The sequence below is a fragment of the Sebastes fasciatus genome, chromosome 8 (genome assembly GCF_043250625.1).
Source record: "Sebastes fasciatus isolate fSebFas1 chromosome 8, fSebFas1.pri, whole genome shotgun sequence".
In the NCBI taxonomy this organism is placed as follows: domain Eukaryota; kingdom Metazoa; phylum Chordata; class Actinopteri; order Perciformes; family Sebastidae; genus Sebastes; species Sebastes fasciatus.
Window position 1 is genome coordinate 23,307,153 of NC_133802.1, and position 24,707 is coordinate 23,331,859.

Genomic DNA, 24,707 nt, shown 5'->3' on the forward strand with positions numbered 1-24,707 from the left:
CAGTATTTGGGTTAATTATACAGTTTATCAGTTGTTTTGTACTGTTATTGTTATGCATTGAATATAATATGAAATATCAATAAAATAGGTCCCTTAGTCAGAGGTCATCAGTTTACTCAATGATAGAAAGTCGTAGCCTACCAATGACACTCTTGGCAAAGGAGGTCCTCATAAGAGTAGCCAGTCCCAGGTCACCTATCTTGACCGAGCCTGTGGGGCCTGTTATGAAGATGTTGTCACACTTGAGGTCCCGGTGGACAATAGGAGGAGTCCTGGTGTGAAGGAAGTGAAGGCCCTTCAGGATTTGCCGACACCAGCTCCTCAGGACCTTAGGTTTCATCACCTTGAAGCGCTTCAGGTAACTGAGCAGAGAGACAAAGCAGGATTTTGTAGTCAAACTCAAAAAAATACTGTAATCAGCCACTGATAGACGGCTAGATGATCACCATGAGAGACAAAACAATATCATAAATACCTTTGAATTTCAATGCAACATGATAATCAGACATGCAATTTCACTTGGATCCCTAAATGAACTGAATACTGAATATTATATTGTATAAGTGAAACTTATAGTCTTTTGCTGTAATCATAATCTCTATTAATCAAAGTTGGTTATTCAAAGTATGTACAGTATAACTTGCTGAAATGAAAAGAAAACCTCCCACCATCAGAAACGTCAAGCTTGATTATCTTTTTGTTATTTTTTTGGGAGATGATTGAGCAGCAATGCCAAGTATTTACTGAACATTTGAGCCATGTGTTGATATTTACTTACTATGAAGGTTTACAGCTATTGCACTGTAGCTAAAATTAACACTGCTACAGCTGACATCAGTCAGAGCACCTACTTTACATTTTCTAGACCTTTCATAGACATAAATGATGATTTATACTGTCAGCTTTGTTTTTCTGGTAATTTTAAGTCATTACTATATAACTATTTGCAGTACAGAGCTGCCGCATGTGGATGACATTTACTCTAGTGCAGGGGTCTCCAACAAGTAGCCTGTTTCTGAGTGGCACATCCTAAAGAAACTCAAAAAGTCCTTCGCCTATGGCGGGATTGTAATAGAGGTGATGACTGCGGTGGCTGAAACGTTATTAAAGGACCATAAAAGGAAGACAGATGTCTGCTATTGGCAATGCACAACTATGAGTAGCTCTCGGCCACTTTCATTTTATCAAATTAGCTCTCAGAGGAAAAAATGTTGGGGACCCCTGCTCTAGTGGGTGCCATGACATGACCAAAAAATACAGAAAGGTATACTGGGATTAGAGGGTTTTACATCAATCAGAGACTAAAAGATTATTTTTCATATAAATGAAGACACAACAAATCTAAAGGACACAATAATAGTGAGCTGTCATTGAGTGAAGAATAATAGGTATGAGGAGGCTGTGCTAACGTTTTGAGTGTTCCTGAAGTCATGAGTTCAGTGACCAGTACGATGCACTTCTTGCCGCGGAGCCCAGACTCCCAGGAATCATAGAAGCGGACGATGTTGGGGTGCTGGAGCCCCTTCAGCATCTCGGCCTCCTCCTTGAAGCGTTGCTGCTCCGCCTTGGTCAGCTTGCGGTCCTGAAGCAATAGGTACACACCAAGTTATATGGCATCATGAATGTGAACATTTGCTTCCCCAGAGATTTAGAGATGATGTTTCCTATAACTGCAAACACTGCTTCATTTATTTCTATGAGCCGTACAAGAATGCTGCCACGCGACTCTGTTCAGAGCCCCAAAACATCACGAGGCTACCTGACACTACACACCCATGACATTACATCTACTGCCACTAGATGGTGCTAGCCATACAGAGTTGCAGCAGTGCTGAGACAACACCCAAGCCGTGGCTTCTTTATAAAACACATTTCTACTGCATCTGACACACATCCCCAGTATGGCGGCCAGTATGGCGGCCAGAATGGACGCGGCAGAAATCCAATTTACTGGCACGGGGCAGCATCCCACAGGAACAGACACAGCCATTGACTTATCTCTCTGTTAAACACTGGTGCAGAGGTTATTTATAAGATCTAAGACATGTGCATGTTATGCAGTGAAGGTGTTTGTTTCTACAGTAAAAAAGTATTTTTATATTATATCTTGTATTCTCATGTATTCTTGTTTTCTTAAACCCGTGGTGCCCTCATCAATAACATCTGCTGTATTCAGACAAAAATACACATATGTTTACATTCCAAATATAATATCAAGTTAATAGCATTTATGAATATGCAAGTGATGTGCTGGTGATATAATATTGAAGAATCAAACATGATGCTCACAATCAGAGCATGTCACAGTGGAGTGGATCCTGGCGGACCCCACTAAGTCAGTAGTGTATTTTTAGACTTGTCACAAGCAACTGTTGTTGTCTGCTATTTCCATGTGTACAAATAATAAACCACTTCAGGTCTGTGTTTTTTTTTTATCTCTGTTGACCTTGTGACCTGCTGTGTCTGGGCATTTTTTTCCCAATAGTACTGAAAGTTTAGAATAGAAAACACACTATAAGTGTTCAATGCCACGTGTTTGCATTTAACAACCTTTAACCATTTATGTGAAAGAAAAAAATATAAGAAAAAAAACAAAAAAAACATTGTGTCTGACTTGACATCTGCCAGGGAGTCAGATGATAGCCATTGTCGTGTCACAAACAGACCTAACTATAAATAGAAGTCATCATAACAGTGGCTTTCCACTGATCGATTCCATCGATGCTGAGCATTTTGCTTCACACAAATCTCCCCAAAGGGAGGTGGTGTACTGCAGATGATTAGATACAAATAAACATTTTCATGTAACGTAATGCCGTTTCTCTGCCCCTACATCTATCTTTATTTATTTGATGTTTTTTCTAGCATGTACTAATTTTGTGTCTCTGCTTTTCTTCTCCTCCTGTGTCTGTGTTTCATCTTATCAGATATCTTTCCCCCTACTGGTTCAGTGTCCTTTTCTGGAAGTACTGGTGGAGGCAATCGCTTCACCCCTCCCCTCTCAACAGGGTAGAAGCATCAACAAAAAGGCTGCTCCTCGTTGCACTATTATGGCTAAGAATACCCAGGCTAGCTCTGCCTTCATGCTCTCATTCCTTTAACACCAACTACCTCATGTGCATGCATGCTTATCCAACTATGTGTGTGTACATACCTGTGTACAGGTGTGTCTAACCACGCTTATGTCTCAATGCTGCCTGTCCCTACAGCACCTCTACCCATATCTACACGTGTCATCTTTCTGGTGTACTTTGTCAGGAAGTTCTGCTGCCTTTGGGTGCCTCTCTCTCACTCCTCAGTCGGAGCATCACGCTGCCTCGCTGTCTGGCACGTTGAGAGACAGAGTGCTTGCCTGTGTGTCCCCGTCTGCTGCCTCCTCAGCATCTATCGTGTCTCCCACCGAGTGTCGCATCAGACAGACTTTGGGTCGGCAAAGGTCAAAATGAGTTCAGTTGGTGAGATTGTGTCTAGACAGACTCACACAAACCTACTTCCCATTCACATAGCCACCCACACACGCCCACATTCACACAAAGAGAGGCTCAACAACAACAAAACCATCTCTAGAAATAAGTCACAGTCCTCTTTCCATTGCTAAGACTGCTGAACACACCCAAATACCATTACAGCTGCTAGGAAGCTTCACTCACACTGACCTATGTGATCAATTTAAGGGAATACTACTCAATAAACTCTTGAAAATGATGGCAATAATCTTGAATTGTATACCGCAGTACATTAGTCCAACTTTGGTGCAAAAGCAACTCACAAAACAGATCTGACAAACAAAATGGCACATAGCTACCACAGGAGGAAAAACCTAACCGGTAGATAAATGGAAATGAGGAAGCAACAGAGAAACAAAATAGGCAGAAAGTGAGGGAGAGAAAGGGCAGTCCTATGGTGACTGGTTGGGTCTTCCTTCCTCTAAATCAGCTTGATTGTTCTCCGTTTGTGGAGAAATCAATAATCATTCTTAATTGTCTGTATCATGGCCTTCTGGGAGCAGTTCTCCTAATGAACACTGTAAACAAGATAGCTATACATACATACACTTACTGTGTATAGCGCAGCAGTTGGAGAACTGCCATTAAAATCATAAACAAGCCGTGAGGGACACATGCACATATTTGCACTTCATGTTCAGCCACGCTTTTTTTAACTAATGTATATATTGACACTCTCTGTGTACCGTGTAAGCCATGATGATGATTTCCATTGCCTTGTGATGTGAAGTTTTTCTGATTCTAAACAATAGAAAATAATATGATGCAATCCAAAAAGTTTATGATATTTGTTGAGATTGTGTCAGATATGTTGATTCAGCACTATGGCTGTTTTTTGCTGTAGTTTCTTTTTGGGCCACAGTTAAAGGACAAAATACCAGGATCACTTTACAAAATCAGGAAACCCTTACAATACAGGAACACCCCTTTGATACAGTCTCAACAAATACAGAACATTAGGCGTTTCACAAATGTAGTATTTACTGCAGGTCAATTGCAATTCATTAATTAATTACATTATATTTTGGGGTGTTATTTTGTCCACACCTGCATTGTCAGTTTGGTCATGTAATATTGTTGTCACTAGGGTGGTCCTCGACCAAAGAAATACACTCATATGATTTTATCGACTAATCGATTAGTTGATTTAAAGGTCCAATGTGAAGAAGAAAAAAGAAAAGGGTTCCATTAGCAGAAATGGAATATAATATTTACTATTATGATTGTGACACCGTGTCGTAGTTGACACCTGAAACTAAGAAGTGTTGTGTTTTCGTTAGCTTAGATTGAGCCCTTCATATCTGCATAGTGAGCGGGTCTTCTTCACAGAGTCCGCCATGTTGTTCCGCCATGTTTCTACGGTAACCCAGAACGGACAAACCAAACACTGGCTCTAGAGAGCCTTTCGCGTTTTTACGTTACCAAAAGGCCACCGTAGTTCGAAGGAAACGTTTGGAAAGGAAGGAGTGAGCGGAAGGATATTCAGTTGGTTGCAATCTACAACCTCACCACTAGATGACACTAAATCCTACACACTATACCTTTATTTGACAGATCTGTGAAACTGAGTTTCTCCACAAATGATCGCACAAAAGCACCATTATAATTCTTAGAGTTTAAAGTGGTTTCTTAGAAATAAGACATTCAGCATGAAAATGCATTAAAAGCGAGTAATCGACTGAAAAAAATCGTAGTTGACTAAGACTAAAACGACAGATTAGTCGACTAATCGACTAAGAGGGGCCATCCCTAGTTGTCACATGGCGCCTCCGTGTGAGGGGCCTGACTAAGTATTATAACTTGGTAAACAGGGTAAGACCTGAGATTTTTTTGGATCAGACATCTGGTACAGCAGAAGGTCAGGCTGCAGGTTAAGTAGCCTCATAAAACACCGGGGTAAAATTGACAGGATATGGCTTACAAGGCACATTTGTATGTTAAGACGCTGGGGTCAAGCATGTGAGCCCTAAAACATCTATTTTGGCAAACACTGCTTGAATATCAGATATCATACAGACTGAAGATGAACCGACTTCCCTGGTTACATTCATGTCTGAAGGAGGAGTGTGCCTCAGCTTACAGTAGGATAAATAAGGGTTTGTTTAATAGGGGCTTTACTGTAGGTGGATATTTGTACATTTATGAGGGCGTATGTGTACAGTAGTGTGTACCTTCCTGCAGTGTGGGAATAAGCATGTCAGTGTTTGAAAATCCTAGGTGGCGGGTGGCTAGGATTAGCTTACTGTAAGCTACAACAGCTCAGACTAACAAGATAGCTTGCTGGAAAAGGGCTGCTCCACACGCCGGATTAGAACCTGAGGCCAGTGGGCCAAGTTCACTAACCCTCATATAGATGCCCTTAGTCAATGTACTGGCTTTTTCAATTTCGCTGACCATTTGTTAGCAGGAGGTCTTCACATGTACTCAATTCTGCTCCTCATATAGAAAGGTGTCTAAAGGTTTATTAATGGACATCAATGCTACCTTACAAATTCAACTCAGAGGTCTTCTCTTTTGGTCATATGTCTTAAATAATAATAACATGTCATAATAATTTGATCACAAGTGCTTCAGATTTATTGATTATCTGATTAGGCTATACAGTTATTGCCAGTGTTATGTGGTAATGTCTCAAACGTTCAATAGCATTGAATCTCTATTGTCGGTTAGGTAATGTGGATACAGCCCGAGGGACACTTGCCAAATGTCGGTGCCCTAGTTGAGCCATGCGTCTGGTCACTGTGGTTGGATCGATTCCATCCGGGTCCAGTCAGTTCAGCTATAGTCCATTGGATTCTGCCTCTCCTAATTTTAGTCACCCATCAATAGTTTGTCTTTGCTTCTCCTGGCCAAACCCAAATGGTCTTTTTTTTTTTTTTTTTTTTTAAAGTTATTTTTTGGGGGGCATTTTCCATTTTTATTGACAGGACAGTGGATAGAGTCTTGAAAGGGGGGAGAGAGAGAGTGGATGCGGAAAGGGCCACAGGCCGGATTCGAACCCGGGCCGCCGCGGTCAGGACCAAGCGTTAATACATGTCCAGAAACCCTCACAGGTACCTAATTTAGCATAAAAACATGCTCAAATCATAACATGGCAAACTGCCGCCCTACAGGCATCAACACCTGTATATGGAGTGGGCAAATATGCTTCATCATAAAATGGCAAACTGCAGCCCAACACACAACAACAGCTGTCAGTGGGTCAGTGTGCTGACTTGACTATGAGTTGCCTAAACTGCATGTGATTATCATAAAGTGGGTATGTCTGTCAAGGGGAGACTCGTGGGTACCCATAGAACCCATTTTCATTCACATATCTTGAGGTCAGAGGTCAAGGGACCCCTTTGAAAATGGCCATGCCAGTTTTTCCTCACCAAAATTTAGCGTAAGTTTGGAGCGTTATTTAGCCTCCTTCTCGACAAGCTAGTATGACATGGTACCAATGGATTCCTAAGTAGTGTTCTATTTTCCTATGATGCCAGTATTTTCACTCTATCTTAAAAACTGAGCCCGCTACAACCTAAAAAAACGCAAGTTGCGTTATTGTGTTAAAGAAATTAGTGGCGTTAAAACGAATTTGCGTTAACACGTTATTATTGTGTTAACTTTGACAGACCTAATAGGAATACATACATTATTTGTAACATTAGGGCGAGCAGCTGGCAGCGACCAGAGATGATCTCAACCTTGTGAACGGCTCAATTATAATGATTTCAACTGCCAAACTGGGGTTCTTGACTGTGTATAGTTGAATAAGGGGTCTAGACTCTGTTACACAGGGGCTGCACACTGAACTAGAGCTGCAACGATTAATCAATTAATCATTTGGATGTCAACTATTAAATTAATCGGGAACTATTTTGATAATCGATTAATCAGGTTGAGTAATTATTTAAAAAAAAATCACAATTCTCTGATTCCAGCTTCTTAAATGTGAATATTTTCTGGTTTCTTTACTCCTCTATGACAGTAAACTGAATATCTTTGAGTTGTGGACAAAAAAAGACATTTGAGGGCGTCACCTTGGGCTTTGGGAAACACTGATCGACATTTTTCACCATTTTCTGATATTTTATAGACCAAACAACTAATCGATTAATCGAGGAAATAATCGGCAGATTAATGGACAATGAAAATAATCGTTAGTTGCAGCCCTACACTGAACTCTTAATAACCCCTGGCCATGTCAAAGTCACAGTGCTCTAATGGCCTTAATAAGGTTAAACCTTAACCTACTAAGAAACATGGCACGGTGATTGTAGCAGGCAACCTCCTAATCTGGCATTTATCTGCAGACATAAATCCAAACGGCTCTACAACAATACATGTTAAATCAAATATTTAAGGTGGTAATCATCATCATGGCAACCGTCAGTGCACCAGCCCTGAATGCTGCTCTAGTGTTTGCAGTTCTGTGAGTGTGGCTGAGCTGAGCTGAGCTGAGCTGGACCAGTCTGGGATGGCTGGGTTGAACCAGTCTGGTTTCTGCCGCCCGAGTTATGCTGTCTGTGCAGGGTTTTTGTTCCAGCCTTACAGGCACCCACTGTAATTAACTCCCTGGATCACTCTGCATGCTCACTCACACAGACAAAAAGTGATGGAGGGAGGGTGAGAGAGGAAGAGAGAGAGAGAGAGGGTGACAGGCAGACACATACAGTGGCATATGTTGACACAGACTGACAGAGAGCAACAGCTTGCACACATAATACATGGACAAAACACAAACAAACACATCCACGTAGGGGCACGGACGGTAAAATATACGACTGAAACAGTAGCCAGGGAGATATATAGCTCTGCCCTTTTAGGTGTGGAATTCCCAGGGAAAGAGAGAGGAAAGAAGAGCGATGGTGTCCGCACTGTGAACTTTAATTACACACTCTTTCAAACTGCATTTGGACAGATAATCCCCTGGCTTCCCGCTCTTTGTGGACACAGGAGGAGAGGAGCTAGGTGCTCCCAGGCTGCAGTCTCACAGGATAGTGGAGATGGCATTAAATAGTGCATCAAGTACAGGCTGTTCAAAATCACTTTTTTCTGGAGCTGATGATGGCCATTTGGCTTCCTTCTCATCTCTGTTAAGAGCTGCACATGTGCAATACCGTTTCTCACCCGTGAGAAAATGGCGGTGGGTAAAGACAAAAGTTTATAGTAGTAAAGTTTATGAGCTGAAGGGCAAGCGAGCATTTCAATTATCAGTTCAGTTGGGTGGTGTGAAGAGGATGTGGGCGAAACTCCAGATTAATTTACTTAAATAAAGATTAAACATGACCATTAACTTTGGTCTTTGTTGTTATTTGATAACTGCTAATAAATAAAACAATTTGTATAGGTGCAAGACATTTTATTTACTTCTGGCAAGTAGATTTCCACGGGCAAGTGATAAAAAACGTTACTATTGAACACTGCAAGTCTGTGCATGTTTGATTCCTGGGACCTGTGCTTTTAATTGGAATTGACTTGTTTGAATTTCAGAATTTAAGTGTGAAGAATTGAGCCAACTTGTAGGCTTAATACCAAACCATAATATAATTTTTTGTCTTTTATCAAAATGAATACATTTTGATACAAATTTAGACAGTAATATTGTTGTTTATTATCATCCTTAATTGGGATACATCCACACTGTACTGTGTTATTGAAGATTGCTCATCTTTGCGTCCAACACCAGCTGGACAAATTAATGCTTACGGCAAGTCTATCATTATTAACACAGCAAGCCGATCACATCTAATCATTACTATTCTGATCACTATTGTCCCCTCTGATGCCACTTTGCATTGAAGCTGTGTACAAACTTTGGAAATGTGGGATAAATAGGACAGATCATGTGACCTGAGAATGTTGCCCTGAATGTGGATCAATCTATAGGCCACTGCCTGTGTGTGTGTGTGTGTGTGTGTGTGTGTGTGCGTGTGTGTGTGTGTGTGCGTGTGTGTGTCACCCTGCATGTGGTAACTTAGCGTTAGCTACACGACTGCTCTCTGGGAGGGATGCCATAGTAATCCTCTGCTTGGCTAGTCGTCCCCCCTCTCTCTCTCTTTCTCTCCATCTCTCCCACTCACCATCACCTCTTTTCTTTCTCACACTCTGCTTTATTCTCCTCCCTGTTGCTCTGTGTGTCCAAATCTCAGTCTATTTTCTCTAAAAGGCTGTCCTCCTATCTGTTTATAATATACATTTTAATTAGGCAGTAAAATATGCATAGAGTGTTTCTAATTGTCTCAGTAATTTCTCACTGATGTAGCTGCTAATGTCCTCATGCGTAATAAACAAAAAAAAACCCAGTAAAAACTAGTTGTTCTCCATGAGATTTACTTTGACCCAATGCAACTGTGGAGACAAAATTGGATTGCAGACTCAATATGGGTGCGTAAATCAGCTTAAGCCTACTGTCTTTTCATTTTGAAAAAAAAAATGGTTTACCAACTCAGATTTGCTCACATTCCTCTGAGACAAGGCAAAAATACAGAGCGGTGCCTTTGTTGGTGTCATGAAAGAATGCTGTCTGGAGGCAAAATATATGAATGATAATGTCATCATTTAAGGTGAAACAGACTACCTTTGCAAGCTGAGCAGATCTCTTGAAAAAAAAAAAGGACACATCTTGTATTTAAGCAGGCCTGCTCAGGAGATGTGGCAGTATGATAAACCCACCAAGCAGCAGAGCCATAACTGCTGATGTGAAACTGATTCACTAGGTGCTGGAGTAAAACCAGAAAAGGTGATTGACGCATGCCTGCTGTTTGCCAGTCCAACAGACAGAGCTTGATCTCAAGGATTAGTCAAGGCTCTTGTTTTGGAATTAGCTCCAAACCAAACACATGACTGACTTTTCTCACACAAAGCCAACAGTCAAATCAGATGGCTTACCATAACACTGCTCTGTATTGTGGGGCCAAGAGTCAGAGGGATGCATTTCTTCTCTCCTCCACAAGTCTGTCTCCCACCACATGTTGAATTCACACTGTCTAACAATGTATCCCATTACTTCTCTGCACAATAAATCTGGTTGGCTAACAGTATGTAACGACTTTGACCGTGCTCTGGTATTATAGACACTTAACATTTTCATTATTTTCCTCCCACTGTAATGTCAAAGCATGACAAAGAGTTTCTTATAGTAATGTTTGCTGTAAATTTGCTACAATGCTCCTATTTGCTTTGTGTTCACAAAATGCATCCCATTCAAAGCTTCCCTTTCACATGACAATTTCCATTTCAGACCTCATTGTATTACACAATAGACAAGAGTAGGCTGTGAGAGTAGTACTGTAGCCTCAGCTATAGAGTGGTGCAGGGATGACGTATTGTTGTAGGCCAACCCGGAAGTTAGAATCGCACTGGTTCCCTCGATTGTTCCATTGGGTTTTGGATTATTGCAAAAAATAAGCTCTGTGGCAAACAAACGTTTATGATACTTATATGTGATGTTGCGTAAGATAATCTCCACAAATGAACAGAACTTTGATGATTTTTGAAATGTGAATGCAATCGGCAGAAGTAAAAAGCTAACGTTAGGCTATAAACAAACTACAAATCTCATGAGCACAAGTCTAAACAACGAGGCTGTAAAGGCAGACGAGTTGACATGATGACGTTTAGTAGTCTCATTTAGCCACTGGTTATCAACTGCCTTTTTTAAGACATATAAAAGCTTCAAAATTCACGAGTGGGATATTTGCTGATCGATATTATATCGTAAAACAAAACTTTAAAATCTCTTATGCTTGTTATAACCACAGACCTTTCAGGTATCTAACTAAAAACCCATTGACTTCCAGACGGGGGAACCTGAAGTGCTGAAATTCTAACTCATTCCTGGGTTTTAGAACTCATTCCTGCAGCTCCTTATACCAGGTCATGTTAAAACTAGCCTAATTAGCAACATCATTTTGACTATACATTTTATAATAAGAACATTAACTTCTCACTCTAAATCTTGTGATACACTATGACTGCTTGATTAGTGACAAAATTAGCTTCTTCAAAAAGCAATTTCCAGTAAGTACCAAGGCAGAATGAACATGCACTCTCAAGATGTTTTTTTATCAGGAGCTGTGAGGAGTCCCTTTCCTGATTTACACCTAGAACACATTAATGCAAACCCTAAAATTAATATTTACCTCAAGTGTCATGAATGAATTATTATTATTAAGGCCAAAATGCTGTTAATAATACCCTATCACAACAAGAAGGAGCGCTGACAGCCCAAGATTCTATTATTCATAACAGTCCCAGAAAAGGCAAAGCCTCCAGTTTCACAGTGTGCTGTCACTTAACTACAAGCGATGCTCCTCCTTTTCACCTCTGTCTCCACTGAACTGCAGTCTCGCAGTATGAATAGCAAGCAGACGACGTGCTGAGATTCCCAGATTCCAGGAGGAAGAGCTCCTTAGACACATCTAATTCTATTCACTTCAAAAGAGCAACATCTCTCTTAAGCACACTAATTGGAATTATTATTTGTTGACATTAAGTATTTGTGTACGCATTCTGAATTGTGCATTGATTATTTTGGGTTTATTTCATCTCTGATTGTGCCCACTAATGCAGAATTTATATATTTGGAATGTTTGGCATCATGGTGTGAAAAGAAAAGAGAATAGTTGGTCTTACCTGAAGTTCACACCAAGCCACCTCCACCCAGGTCTCTGTGTCCAGGCCTTTATACACAGTCTTGAAGGCTCCTCTGCCCAGTTCAATGTCAAACTTGAGGAACCTGCCTCCAGGAGAGGTGCCCACAGCCTTCATCTCCGCCTCCTCCTCCAGCTCACGGTCCCTCTCCTTCCCCTTCTGGGTGGTTGCGGAGGAAGGTGCATCCTTGCCGGGCTCCTGGCTGGAGCTGGGGCAAGATGGGTCCTGGCCTATGGCAGCACAGGATGAAGCAGCCCCTTGCTGCTGGGCACCGCTGGTGAAGACTGTGTCTGAGGAGCGCAGCTCCAGGTGGGGGGCACTATGAGGCGCCTCTGGGGGCACCACCACCTCATCGTCCTGCTCACAAATCTCCACACTCTTCCTGAAGAAGCGCTTCTCCCTCCTCAGTCGTTTCTGGCCAGTGTCGACTGGTAAGGAGGGCGTGGAGAATGAAATCGGCGTGACTGGGTTCTCCTCACCCTCCTGTCTGGCTTCCCCTCCTCCTCCTCCTCGGATTCCTCCATCGTCTCCTCCTGTTGCTTTCCTCTCCTGAGTCTGGGAGGAGGGGAAGTCCGAGGGGGTGCTCTGCGTCCTCTCCCTCTGTGGGTCGGCCCTGCCCTCCTGCTCCGTGTCCTCCTCCCTCTGTCCATCAGGTTTCTCCAAGGAGTCCTCGGTGCCTGTGGGCTCTCCAGGGTCAGTAGCCATGGGGAATGGCCTTTCCCACTCCTCTTCGACCTCCTCCTCCTCCTCCTCCTCCTCCAAACCTTTGCTCCTCTGTCAGTCCCCGTCTCTCTCTCTTTCTGTGGTCACCCACTCACCCTTTCTAGTCTGTCGGGCTGTTCTTCCAGTGCTGCAGGTGACTGAAGGCCGTCCTTGGTCAAACTTTTCCTCCACTCTCTGCCTCGCTTCCTCCTTTTATTAGATGCTTTACAGTAGCACAGGATGGTCACACCACAGCTGTTAGAGAATAGTTTCTGTCCTCACTTTCCTCCTCACCATGTCCTACATTTTTTTTACATCCACCTAGGTGCAGTGTTAATCAAAGTAAACCACACGTCTCCCAGCTCTTAGAAACACACACTAAACCAGGAGTTTTTTTCAAGCCTGCTGGGAAACCGGCTGTGTTTTTCTTTCAAACTGTTGAGTGAATATCTTCAAGTAAACCCTGCAAGACAAAAACAAAACACTGCATTAATATTCAGACAATGAGGGGAATTATTGTGATGTTGTTGCCATATTAACTCTCTTAAGACGAAGTGGGTTACTGTTTGTATTTGATGAGACACGTTTAAATAGGAAAGTCGGAGGGTCCTCTTTACTTTAGAAGGACAAAACAGACCAACATCAAAGAAGTAGTTACCTCACAGAAAATTCTCACAGCACTTTTGTAAGGAAATGGACTGTCAGGCCCTGTTCAAACCTGGCATTAACATGCGTCCTGAGTGATCCGAACAGAGGTGGACAGCAGTAAGTACATATATTTACACCTGGCATTAGAATGCGTCTCCACATGCGTCTCCAATGACCACTTGAGATTGGATCTCACTTCCCCGCTCTATATGCAATTAAACACGTAGTAAACACATGGCTAATACAGCAGGCATTGTGAAATCCTATGTGTAGTAATATCCTACATATTTGTGAATTTGGGTATATTTTTATTAACATCAAAATAGAAGGTTATTGTACCGGTTGTCCCCGGGGACCTCCATGCCGTAAAAAATGCTTCCTTTGCCAGACAACAGCGGCGTACAGAGCTTCAGAGCCGGGGATGAGAGCGAGTGGGCGCGCGGGTGTCAGCTCCGTGCAAAGCACCAGAACAAAAAACACTGACACATCTCCGACAGTATGATAATAATGCACCTTGCGTGCCTAGTCTGATAGTCTGTAGATATGTAGCCTATAGATAAGATATATTTTAATAAAATACTGTTGTATTGACAGAATACAGTAAAGCACAGAGGCCGTTTCCATGCTGTGAAGCAGGTACTTGAGTAGGTGGTCCCTAATGTGGCCCAGGACACATTCGCGTACACGCTGCTAAAAGAATGTGGACATATGTGGCCCAGACCACCTCTGAATGTGGTCTGAGCTATCAGATCTCAATGCGTCCTCAATGCATCTTGAGTGCGTGCTCTGGTTGTCCACTTGTGATCCGATCACGGAGGACGCATGTTAAGACCAGGTCTGAACAGGGCATAAAAGATAGGATTGGATATTTAATGTTGAACAAAAGTTGTGACTCTGATTCAACAGTTCTTTCTTGTAAAGCCAACCACTTGCAGGGAGTACTGTAATTTCCCCTGAGAATGTGAAGTGTTGATTGCCTGTAAAACTTCTGCTAATGCATTTTTAGCAATTAAGCTCACACCATAGCAAAATGCTGCAAACATAAAGAAAACCTAATGTGAATAGATTTGAAGATCTCCATAATTGGAGTGAATGTTTCCAGTAATCAGATACAGGGTAAAACTTTAGACAGGACAAATGTCTGTAAATGGTCTTTTTCCACAGCCGCTTGCCAAAGTGACCCAAGCTAAGTAATGCTATGCTAATTCAAACTCAGTAGTGAGCTCTGGTGGCCCAGCTTGTAACCGTATATGGTAAGAATATCCCCAAAAAAACATATAGGAGAGAAACCATTTAATCTGCCAAAGAAAGGCTTCATCTTTGTTATGGGCTAAACTTTGACATTTAAACCAAAGAGTCCTCAAAGAATATCCAGCTAGCCTGGTCAAGAATTACACATCATGGCTTCATCAATCATTAAGTGCACGTTTATCAGCGTCTTGTGACTTAAGTAGTGTTCAATGCCGGCTCCATTAGTCAACAGAAAGCTGCCGTTAGGAGTAGGCGATCCCAACCATTAAATATGGATGATGAACTATGGGCCGGCTGAGTGTGAATAATTCATAGGGATTGTCAAACTGGAGTGACTAAAACACATCTGCAACAAAGCGCTCATAAATATACACAACTATGATTGTGATTATCATCAGCCGACTCAGTGCATACCCAGTCAACCATTCAGGCAGGGTGATAATAGACAGTTTTATAGTGACATGGAAATATCCCTGCAATGCTCGTTCACTGTTTGGGTTTGTGTGTGAGTCTGTGCGCACACTAGTGGGCATCTTTCTGATGACATTTTAATTTAGACTTCTCCTCTATCACTCTCCATCTGTCCCTAGGTATTATATCTCCTCTGCCCTCTGGCAACCGATGATGTCTTGTGGCTTTTTTCATTAAGACACCTGACAGGCTGAAGTCACTCTGGAGCCAATATCTAATAGACAGGGTTGGTCTACCAATTACAGATGCAATAAAAGTCACCATTCATGATTAAGCAGCTGAACTTAAAGAAAGAGAGTGTGCTAATGCATACCAACAACACAAGCTGCAACTGAAGGAATGTGGCTGTCCTGGGGTTGTAATGGTGCAGTCAATGGAAAGCAAAAAGTGCGGTCTGGGTCAGGGTATTAACTCACTTTGCATATTAGTTTACAACTGACCACGCGGGACTTTCAAGGGCCGCTGCCATGGCTTGGGTTACAGCACTCTTAGGTATGAAGCTATCCACAACGACCACACATTTCTATCCTGGCCCCTCGTCTTTACTGACAGGCTCAGTTAAAGTCACAGCAACAAGTCCAGACTTTTTTCTTCAATTTTAATGAGCAAAGAAGCCCACCGTGACTATTGGGGCCTCGTCTAGCGGCTCACAGCAGCTTTTATCTCTTTTATAAGGCGGCCATTAACACTCTTGTCAAGTCTGTTGTCTCTCCAGGCTCAAAGCAAATGAGTCTGACAAGCAATGCTCGTGGCTGTCAGTCAAATTTAAAACACAATGGGCTGATATTAGACCAACTGCTAAGAGGCTCCTGAAGAATTCCAGTCCAGCAACATTCCCGAAATGTAGACATGCTCTTTAAGAGACAGACTGTACTTAAGCAAGTCTCTTCCCGCAGCACACTCTACGCCTGATACCATATAGCAACTTTATTATGAAATCGTTGAACCATATGATATAATTGCCTATCACTTTATACTGTATGGTATTTCAAATTGCAAAAGTTATATGTATTGTTATATGGGTGCTTTTCTGAAACAAACCAATTACAAATCAATGTGAGTGTCTGTTTTTGGCTAAACCAGAGACCTAAATACCTGAAAACCCGAGGTACTGCATTATTACAGTGGAAAATCCAGTAAATATAATATTGACACAAAAATGTATCATACCAGTAATTCAGGGTGGACATGTTTATGGTACTAAATTAAAATTTTAGAGCATACAGTATCTATGATTGAGGGATAGTCTCCGCACGGCTCTCAACATGGCGACGGTTAAGCCGGCGGCTAGCAGCTAACGATGCTAACAACACAAAAAGGGATAGCGACTTCATTCTCTGCTCAGGATGGCGTTACTCTACTATATCTTTACATAGCAAATAGTTGTTTGCTGCTATGTTAAAGGTACTAAATACGGGATTGGGAGCATTTCTATTGCCTCTCAACAACTCTCAACATGGTGATGGTAAGCCTTGGCTCGCAGCTAACCGTGCTAACAGCGTTAAACAATGCAAACAACAGCTAAAGTGCTGACAGAGCTAACAGCGTTTACCTGGGGGGAATTGGAGGGTGGGTGCTATGCTTCTGTGACGACACCGTCAGTCGGGACAGCAGTATCAACCCTAAACGCAGTAAGAGAGCAGTGAAGACCAGCGGCCGTAGCTAGCCAGTAGGGCACAATCACATACATGAACATGCACTAAAGGCACACACGGCCGGACCGGCTGTGTAAACAAAGCAAGGAGAAGCTTGGATTACAACTATAGCAGCAACTTCATTCTCTGCTCAGGTAGACATTACTCCACTATATCTTTACATAGCAAATAGTTGTTTGCTGCTATATTAATGCTCTGAATTTCGAGTTTAGCACCTTTAACTGATGAAATGTTTAAAAAAAAAGTACCAGATAAAACACGGACTTAAAATGATTTTGTTCAGTTACAGTAATCAAGCTTCTTTTATGTCACATTTTCATTATTATAAGCTGACATATAACTGCACAGTATCTTAATTAATACAAATATAAGGTGACTAAAAATAGCAACCACATTTTCAGTTTCGTCAACCAAAAGCTGATGCCTAGTTGCTAGCCTGGCAGCCACTTTAAGTAAAAAAATAAGTTATTGTTGAGACCTGCCTGTGTTCAGGGTGATATATTCAAATAGCGTTTTTTTGTTTTTTATCAAATCAACAGCTAAAGATATTCAATTTAAAAAAAGAAAAGCAGTAAATCCTTACACTTGAGAGGATGGAGCCAGCGAATGTGTCATTAAATGATTAAACAATTAATTAAATGATCAATTATCAAAACTAATTTCAGCACCCCAGTAGGGTCATACTGTAGTGTACAGTGCATCTAAAAAGGTAAAGGCTAACAGGATGTGGGGAACATAAAGGGGGAAAAACAACAGGCGATAAAGAGAGGGAAGTTGCCCTTTAAACAGAAGCTTATTCGCCTATGTCCCTAGGGCAAGGAGTTCCCATGAAAGCCACATACCGGACAGAGTTATCACAGTACATCAGACACGTTCAACCCCATCACTGTCTCTCACACCCGCCCAGTCTACACACACAAACACACACACACACACACAGATACAGATATCAGACGCACACCAGCAGGCTAGAACAAACTTTCTGTTTCACTTTTTCTTTCTCTCTCTGTCCCTCTCACACTCTTTCTATCTTTTATACACAGACAAAAACACACATCAAAAGCAAACCCTCTCTCACACCCAAACCACATGTCCCATTTCAATGAAAGAATGCTGAGAGGAATTTCCTGACACCAGGAAAATGACCAAGCAATGTGGGCAAACGTGGTTAATCCAAAGTTGAAGATAACAAAACCGACGTCGCAGCTGAAACGGTGACATCTCTCTTCGGCAGCAAAATGACTCCAGCGTGTTAGCGTTCATCAAGTTCACACGTCAGAAATCATTTTGTGTTCATTTTTCTAGCAGTGCTGGGAGGACATGAGAACTGAACATCTGACGTGCTGCGCGCTGCATGCCCTCCAGGCTTCTGTGAGGCTCCTGCATGGGGAGAACACCTGCAGCTGCCTTGTCGTTTCTCAAATGTGCAAATCATTGTGACACCTTTTGCTTTATTATGACTGCCAGAGATGTGATTTCTATTCTATTCTATTCTCAAAACTTGCTGAAGGCCATGTTTGTTTTTGCCAGAAACTTTTTTGTTGTCTGTGCTCAGTTTTTACACAAGGAGAAGCAAAAAAAACTTACACCCTCTAATGCACAAAGACAAACAAAAGTGCACACACAGAAGTCTCACATGTCCTGCACAATCTGTAACTTAAAACACACAATAAATACAATGCAATCCTATCTGCGTCCTGCACTTTTTTCAGGGGGATACACACATTAATCCCCTGGAACCGAACTGCTGCTGGAAAATTAGGCAGACAGACAAAGGAAGAGCCAGGGGACTCTGTGTCTGCACACAGACAGCACCGTTTTTGCAATCGAGGGGGACGTGTAGATGAAAAGAGTGAATAAAAAGTGGCGAGGGGGACAGGAAGGGATTGTAGTTGGTGGGAGCAGGCGGACAGCAGAGTTTCAAACAGAGAGAGAGAGGGAAGGAGGGATGGAGCGAGGGGGGCGGCTAGTCGAAGGGGTGGGAAAAATGTGTGAGTGAAAGAGAACAAGAGAGAGATAAAGAGAGGGGGGTGACACAGACAAAAAGGGGGCTGGGGGGGGATTTTGCCTGATAAAATATGTGCCAATGTTTGTGTGAATGAAAGCAGTGACTATAGCTAAATTTTTGCACGGACAAAAGCAGCTACAGTTGTGGAGAGGAGAGGAGAGGAGAGGAGAGGAGAGGAGAGGAGAGGAGAGGAGAGGAGAGGAGAGGAGAGGAGAGGAGAGGAGAGGAGAGGAGAGGTGGAGGAGAGGTGGAGGAGAGGTGGAGGAGAGGAGAGGAGAGGAGGAATGCTTTTAGTGGTTGGAAAAGGTCGAAAACATGAGGTGATTACATTAGCATAGGAATAGTTTCCGAAGGTATGTCCAGTGTCACAGCGAGACTGGGTGCAGAGGGAGGGAGAGCAGGGTGTTCGCTGTGTTTTTTATTTTATTTTCTAAGTTTAAAAAGTTTAAAATTATAACTTTTCCTAGTTGAAATGACTAATCACAAGTTATTTTAAGTATCAGTTAATACACATGTATTGTCAGGTGTAAAGTTATGAGACCACAAGTGTATTATCAGCAAAAAGGTTCCTTCATCAACTGCCAGCTACAATAGTTTGCATATTATCCCTTTGTTGAATACTAGACTGAGTGAGCTTTGTTATATCAGACATGGAGTCATGAAGACTGGGAAATGACAGAAATATGAAAAGTAATGTGTTGAAGACCCCTCAGTCATGTTGTGTACATCAAATCCAAACCAACAGCTGCATGTAACAATAACTGTTCAACGCATAATTAATCAACACTTGAATCTATCCAGTCTTTTTCCAGTTCAGTATGAGTCCCACAGAGATTTAAAGAGGTGATGGAGGCTGAGTGATGTGGGGAGACGAGGCAGAGGCAGCTCAAGGTCTGAGAGCTACTGCATGCCAAAATATGAATGGGCTCTGTGTCAAGCAGCAACTGCTCTGAAGATCACAGCTCTACATCTGAACTCTGCTGCTCAGCTGTTGACCACAACGGCAGGTAAAAACAAAGACCATGTTTGTTCAGCGAGGCCACCTCTAACAGGCATGGCTTCTGTCATAAAGTCACACTGGGACACATCACTGTAAGAGGCAGGTGTAGTCTAAACCTTCAAAGAGCTGACTCTGTCTGTGCTGCTGTCGCATTGAAAAACAGGAGGCTGCCAGGCTCAGACTGATTATGCATGAGGCACAATTAATTACAATGTTCAGGACAAGCAAGGGAACACTACAATTTGAACCCACGAGCTAATGTCTTAATGAACAGATCTTGAAAAACACCCACAAAAAAGCACTTAATTTAAGAGCAGTGTATGTGCAAATGTACAAGAAAAGATAATGCAATTAAAACTACTCCTCCTACACAAGATGGTTCAGCACATGTTGCTTCCCTGTGCGTCTTCCGTCTATAGACGGCTGCGTTTTGAAATCTGATGAATCTAATGCTGTGCACTAGAATCAAACACACAATGATTGTTCTCTTCCCATTAGGGAAACTCAAGGCAGAAAACACAACAGGGACTTTTGTCCAATCCAGGTCAAGCATGGGAGAGCGGGAGTGTAGGTAGCACACACAGAGCACTGTTCAGCGAGGGAGAGAGACAGAGAGAATATGTGTTATCTAACCCCCCTTTTTGTTCGCTTTCATTCCCCTCAGCGAGCACAACCATCCCATACCAGAGGATTCCTCTAATCCAGGTGAGAGAGAGGCTCCTTAATCAGCCAATGATGAATCAGGATTACATTACTAAAGAAGCTTACTACTGCTGGAGCTCATATCATCAACTGAGCCTCCTGTAAATGGTCTCTGAACTTTTATGGATGATTTGTTGATTACAGTATTAAGCAGCTGTCAGCACACTTTAGGAGAGGAAGCATCATCCCGAATGTTTAGTGAGACTAGGGATGCACCGATCCGACTTTTTTCTGTCCCAATACCGATAACTGGGCTTTGGATATCGGCCGATACAGAGTACCGATACGATACCAGTGTTTAATTAATGAGCTATGCCTCACTTCTTTTTTGTGTAACGCAACATCAGGCTTGACTTAAGCATTGCTTTCCTAACTTTGTAAACCTACCTTTGAAAAAACTGAATTGTTATTTATTTTTAAAATAATAAATCGTACACCAGCAACTTGGTAAAAAAAATCTTCAAAATTAACAGGAATTATTTACATCAATTACAATTCAAGTGTAAACCTTTTTAATGCAGCAACAAATTGGTAAAAAACTTAAACAGGAATTAAAATTCCATTTTATAATGTATATAGTATATAAACATAGCATTTAATTTAATAGATCGGCCCCATTGTCACCGATATCCCATCCAGCTATTTGAGTCAGTATCTGACCGATATGCATCAGGTATCGGTGCATCCTTACTAACACATTCAATGTTTTTCTATATATATATATCAATAAAATATAAATACATGAGGAGTGGAGGAGGGATGCTTGATGTTATACATAATTTATGGATACCAATAATAATTCATGTATTTCTACTACTGTAGATACACATACAGTAGGTAACATTTTAAGATGATTTTATTTTTTTAACACACATATTGTGAAAATTGCATGATGCGACTGGTGATGTAGTAGTGAAGCAATGAATGTATGTTATTTATAGGCTACAGCATAAAACGACACAGAGATATCCTGGATGTGCAAGCACCCATGAAGTGCATCTATTGGCTAGCTGGGAGCTCAGCTGACTTTAGAAACGCTGAGAGACACAAAGTACAGTCATCGTACAAGACAACAGCATAATAGTGACTGAGACACCACCACCATAAGTCATTTTCTTAATAGTCTGTTTATTGTCAATACTGTATATACTGATCCTATTTTTATACTTCCTTCTATTTAAATGGTTCATATTTTGTTACACTTTAGTTTAGCTATTTTTTTTTTACTGTGTTAGCTGATGCATGTTGTATTTTTGCACTATCCCCTTTGCTGCTGTACACTGCAAATTTCCCCACTGCATGCAGGATTAATAAAGGAATATCTTATCTTATATATTATCTTAAATCACAAAAACCTCCTTGTCCCAATGCAAATCATTCAAATCATGTGCTAAAATGCTGAATGTGTGAGGGCCTGTCAGTCAGTCAGTCAGTGTGCCTGCAGGTTTGCACTTGACTGGAGTGTTTTTTTTTTACACTGACTGCATGATTTAATTCAGAAGCATTATGAGAGGATAAATACCTAATAAGCTATCTGGGAGTGCTTAAACAGACTGAACAATAAGGTTTCACTATGGGGTGCACATAGTAAACAGAAATAAACAGTACTATTTGTATTAAAAATATATAAACAACTCACCTGAATGCATCATAGTAGCTCGTCAGTCCAGCTTTAGTATCTTTATTTTAAAAAACACAAACTGCCCAGTTAGCTAACAGTTAGCTACCAGTTAGCTGGATTTCTTATTATTCCTGTAACGTTATTTACACTTCTACCTACAAAATTATTTGTACACCCACTGAAAAAATACATAATCAAAAAAAAAAGGCTTTAGAAAAAAAATAAAAATCCTCTCTTTTACATTTTATACGAAAATAAAACCCCCACCGGAGAGTCGTCGAGCCTCTCCTCCGGTCCGCGTGAGAGAGACAGAGAGAGAGCGAGACAAGGCTGCTGCACTTGGTGCTCCAATCCAGACGATGTTGAGCCGTTGGGCTTTTACTCGTCTTCACACTCGCTGCTCAGGTTTAACGGCTCCAAGTTGTGCGGCCGGCCATTCATGTATGTACTAATATCATTAACTTATGTACATCATTTACAACGCAACGACTCTCCAAAACGGCCTTCTTCAAGCAGGCAGGTTCGCGTGTGTGTAGTGTGCTGAGCGCTGCCTGTTCTCACTTGCCACACAGAGGCTCCCTCCTCATCATCATCATCAAACCCGACCAGTTAGATCCCTCCGCCGCAAGATGGCGGTGCTGCCGAGGTTTATATTCAACGGCTTGTTTCGTGGCTTTAATGCTGCGTTCAAATGCTCGTTGTAAGATTCAGTGTTCGGTACAGTAGAGTCGTTAAACCCTAAAGAGCAGTACAGTACAGTGTGTACAGTATATGTGTTTAAGAGTAGATATTATGTCATATATGACCATCTAGCCTCATTCAATGTCATTATCCACTTCACACACACACACACACACGTTATCCACATCACACACACACACACACACACACACACACACACACACACACTCATTATCCAAATCACACACACACACACGTACACAAACACGTACACAAACACATAGAGACACACACACACACACACATTCTTCAACCTGCTTTTATCCCCCTGTGTTGTTTTTGTTTTGTTTTGTTTTTGTACTTTGTTATTTTTCTTTCTCTGTATAATATATTTTGGTATTTATTATATATGTCTTCACTTGTTTTGTAATCACTTTATAACACAATAAAAAAACAAAACGAAAAAACCCTAAAGAGCATTCAACTGATTTTCTATGTAGGTACATCTACTCAAGTACTGTACATAAATAAAACCATTTTTTCGGTCCTTTACTTATGACACTTACGTACTTCCACTCCACTACATGTCAGTGGGAAATGTGATTTTTTACTCCACTATATTTATACATTTATTTGACAGCTTTAATTCATTTGCAGATCAATAATATAAAGTATAAATCAACTAATAATTTCGTAAATATATTTTTTTTAAAAAGGAAACCATATTAAATAAAACAAAAACAGTAAATTTAAATATAATACAAATAATACAAATAAATAGAATGTTAATTTACCAACATTTAATTGATGAATACATAACTGCATCACTAATTATAATCTAGTAATATGATGCTGAAATGGGCATTTCTGCATAATGAATACTTTTACAAACTCTACTTTTGGTACTTTAAGTAAAGTTTGATGCTAATACTTTTGTACTTTTACTTAAGTAAATAAAGTAATTATTTTGAATATAGGACTTTTACTTGCAACTGAGTATTTTTACACTGTAATATTGCTACTTTTATTTAAGCAAAAAATCTGAGTACTTCTTCCACCACTAATTGCTACTGTGTCAAAGTCAAAGTACAACAATGTAAAAAATACTCTGGTACAAATAAAAGCCCTGCATTTCAAATCTAAAGAAGTATTCAATGCAGAACATTAACCCTGTACGTGTTATTCTATTCTATTTTAAATATTTTATATACTGTATTTTATTCTGTAACATTGCATCATATTGTCTAAGCTAGTCATATTAAAAGGAAGTGGAAAAAGTACAATAATTACGCTCTGAAATGTAGAGCAGTATAAGTGTAAAGTGGAATAGAAATACTCAAGTAAAGTACCTCAAGATTTTTACTTGAGTACATTACTTGTGTCAGTGTATTAGGTTACTTTCCACCGCTGGTGAGTATGTGTAAGTAGGCTTTATGTATGGATATATAGGGGTATGGATTTGTATATGACTATATGTTCACTGTATTTTTTTTTATCTTAGTTTTTACATTTGTTTTGTGTTTTTTCTTGTGAGACATGTGGAGTCTGTTAAATAAAATATTACCCTTTTTGGACAAAAGAGACTATTCAGTACCTCTATTTGTATTAAATGCTCATAATGTGCAAATAATTTAGTTTTTATGCTGTGACTCTTAAATTCCCAAGAGTGAAATAATGTGTGAACATTATCTTAAACGTTAATTGTGACAAAGAGAGCTAAAAATGAGTAAATATATAATATTAGTGTTAAAGTACATCATTATTCTACCTCGATAATGCTCGTGCCCCTCCCTTTGAACGTCACATAACCCACAGTCCTTGAGAA

The 24,707-nt window shown here is 40.9% G+C and overlaps 1 protein-coding gene across 11 annotated transcripts in view; it reads right to left on the minus strand.

Annotated features, from left to right (window-relative positions):
- Positions 1-22,810, minus strand: part of wnk3 (WNK lysine deficient protein kinase 3) — a 42,891-nt gene extending 20,081 nt beyond the window's left edge. For 5 of the 11 annotated variants that reach the window (XM_074644433.1, XM_074644436.1, XM_074644438.1 and 2 more), the window contains exons 1-4: positions 22,220-22,806; positions 12,126-13,308; positions 1,410-1,582; positions 142-362 (exon numbers count right to left, since the gene is read on the minus strand). In XM_074644433.1, coding sequence (XP_074500534.1) covers positions 142-362; positions 1,410-1,582; positions 12,126-12,848 — 1,117 coding nt within the window. In that variant the 5' untranslated portion in view covers positions 12,849-13,308; positions 22,220-22,806. Of the gene's footprint in view, positions 1-141; positions 363-1,409; positions 1,583-12,125; positions 13,309-22,219 lie in introns of all 11 variants that reach the window. The other 6 variants (XR_012594979.1, XR_012594978.1, XM_074644437.1 and 3 more) reach the window with 4 other exon arrangements.
- Positions 22,811-24,707: the final 1,897 nt, after the last annotated feature.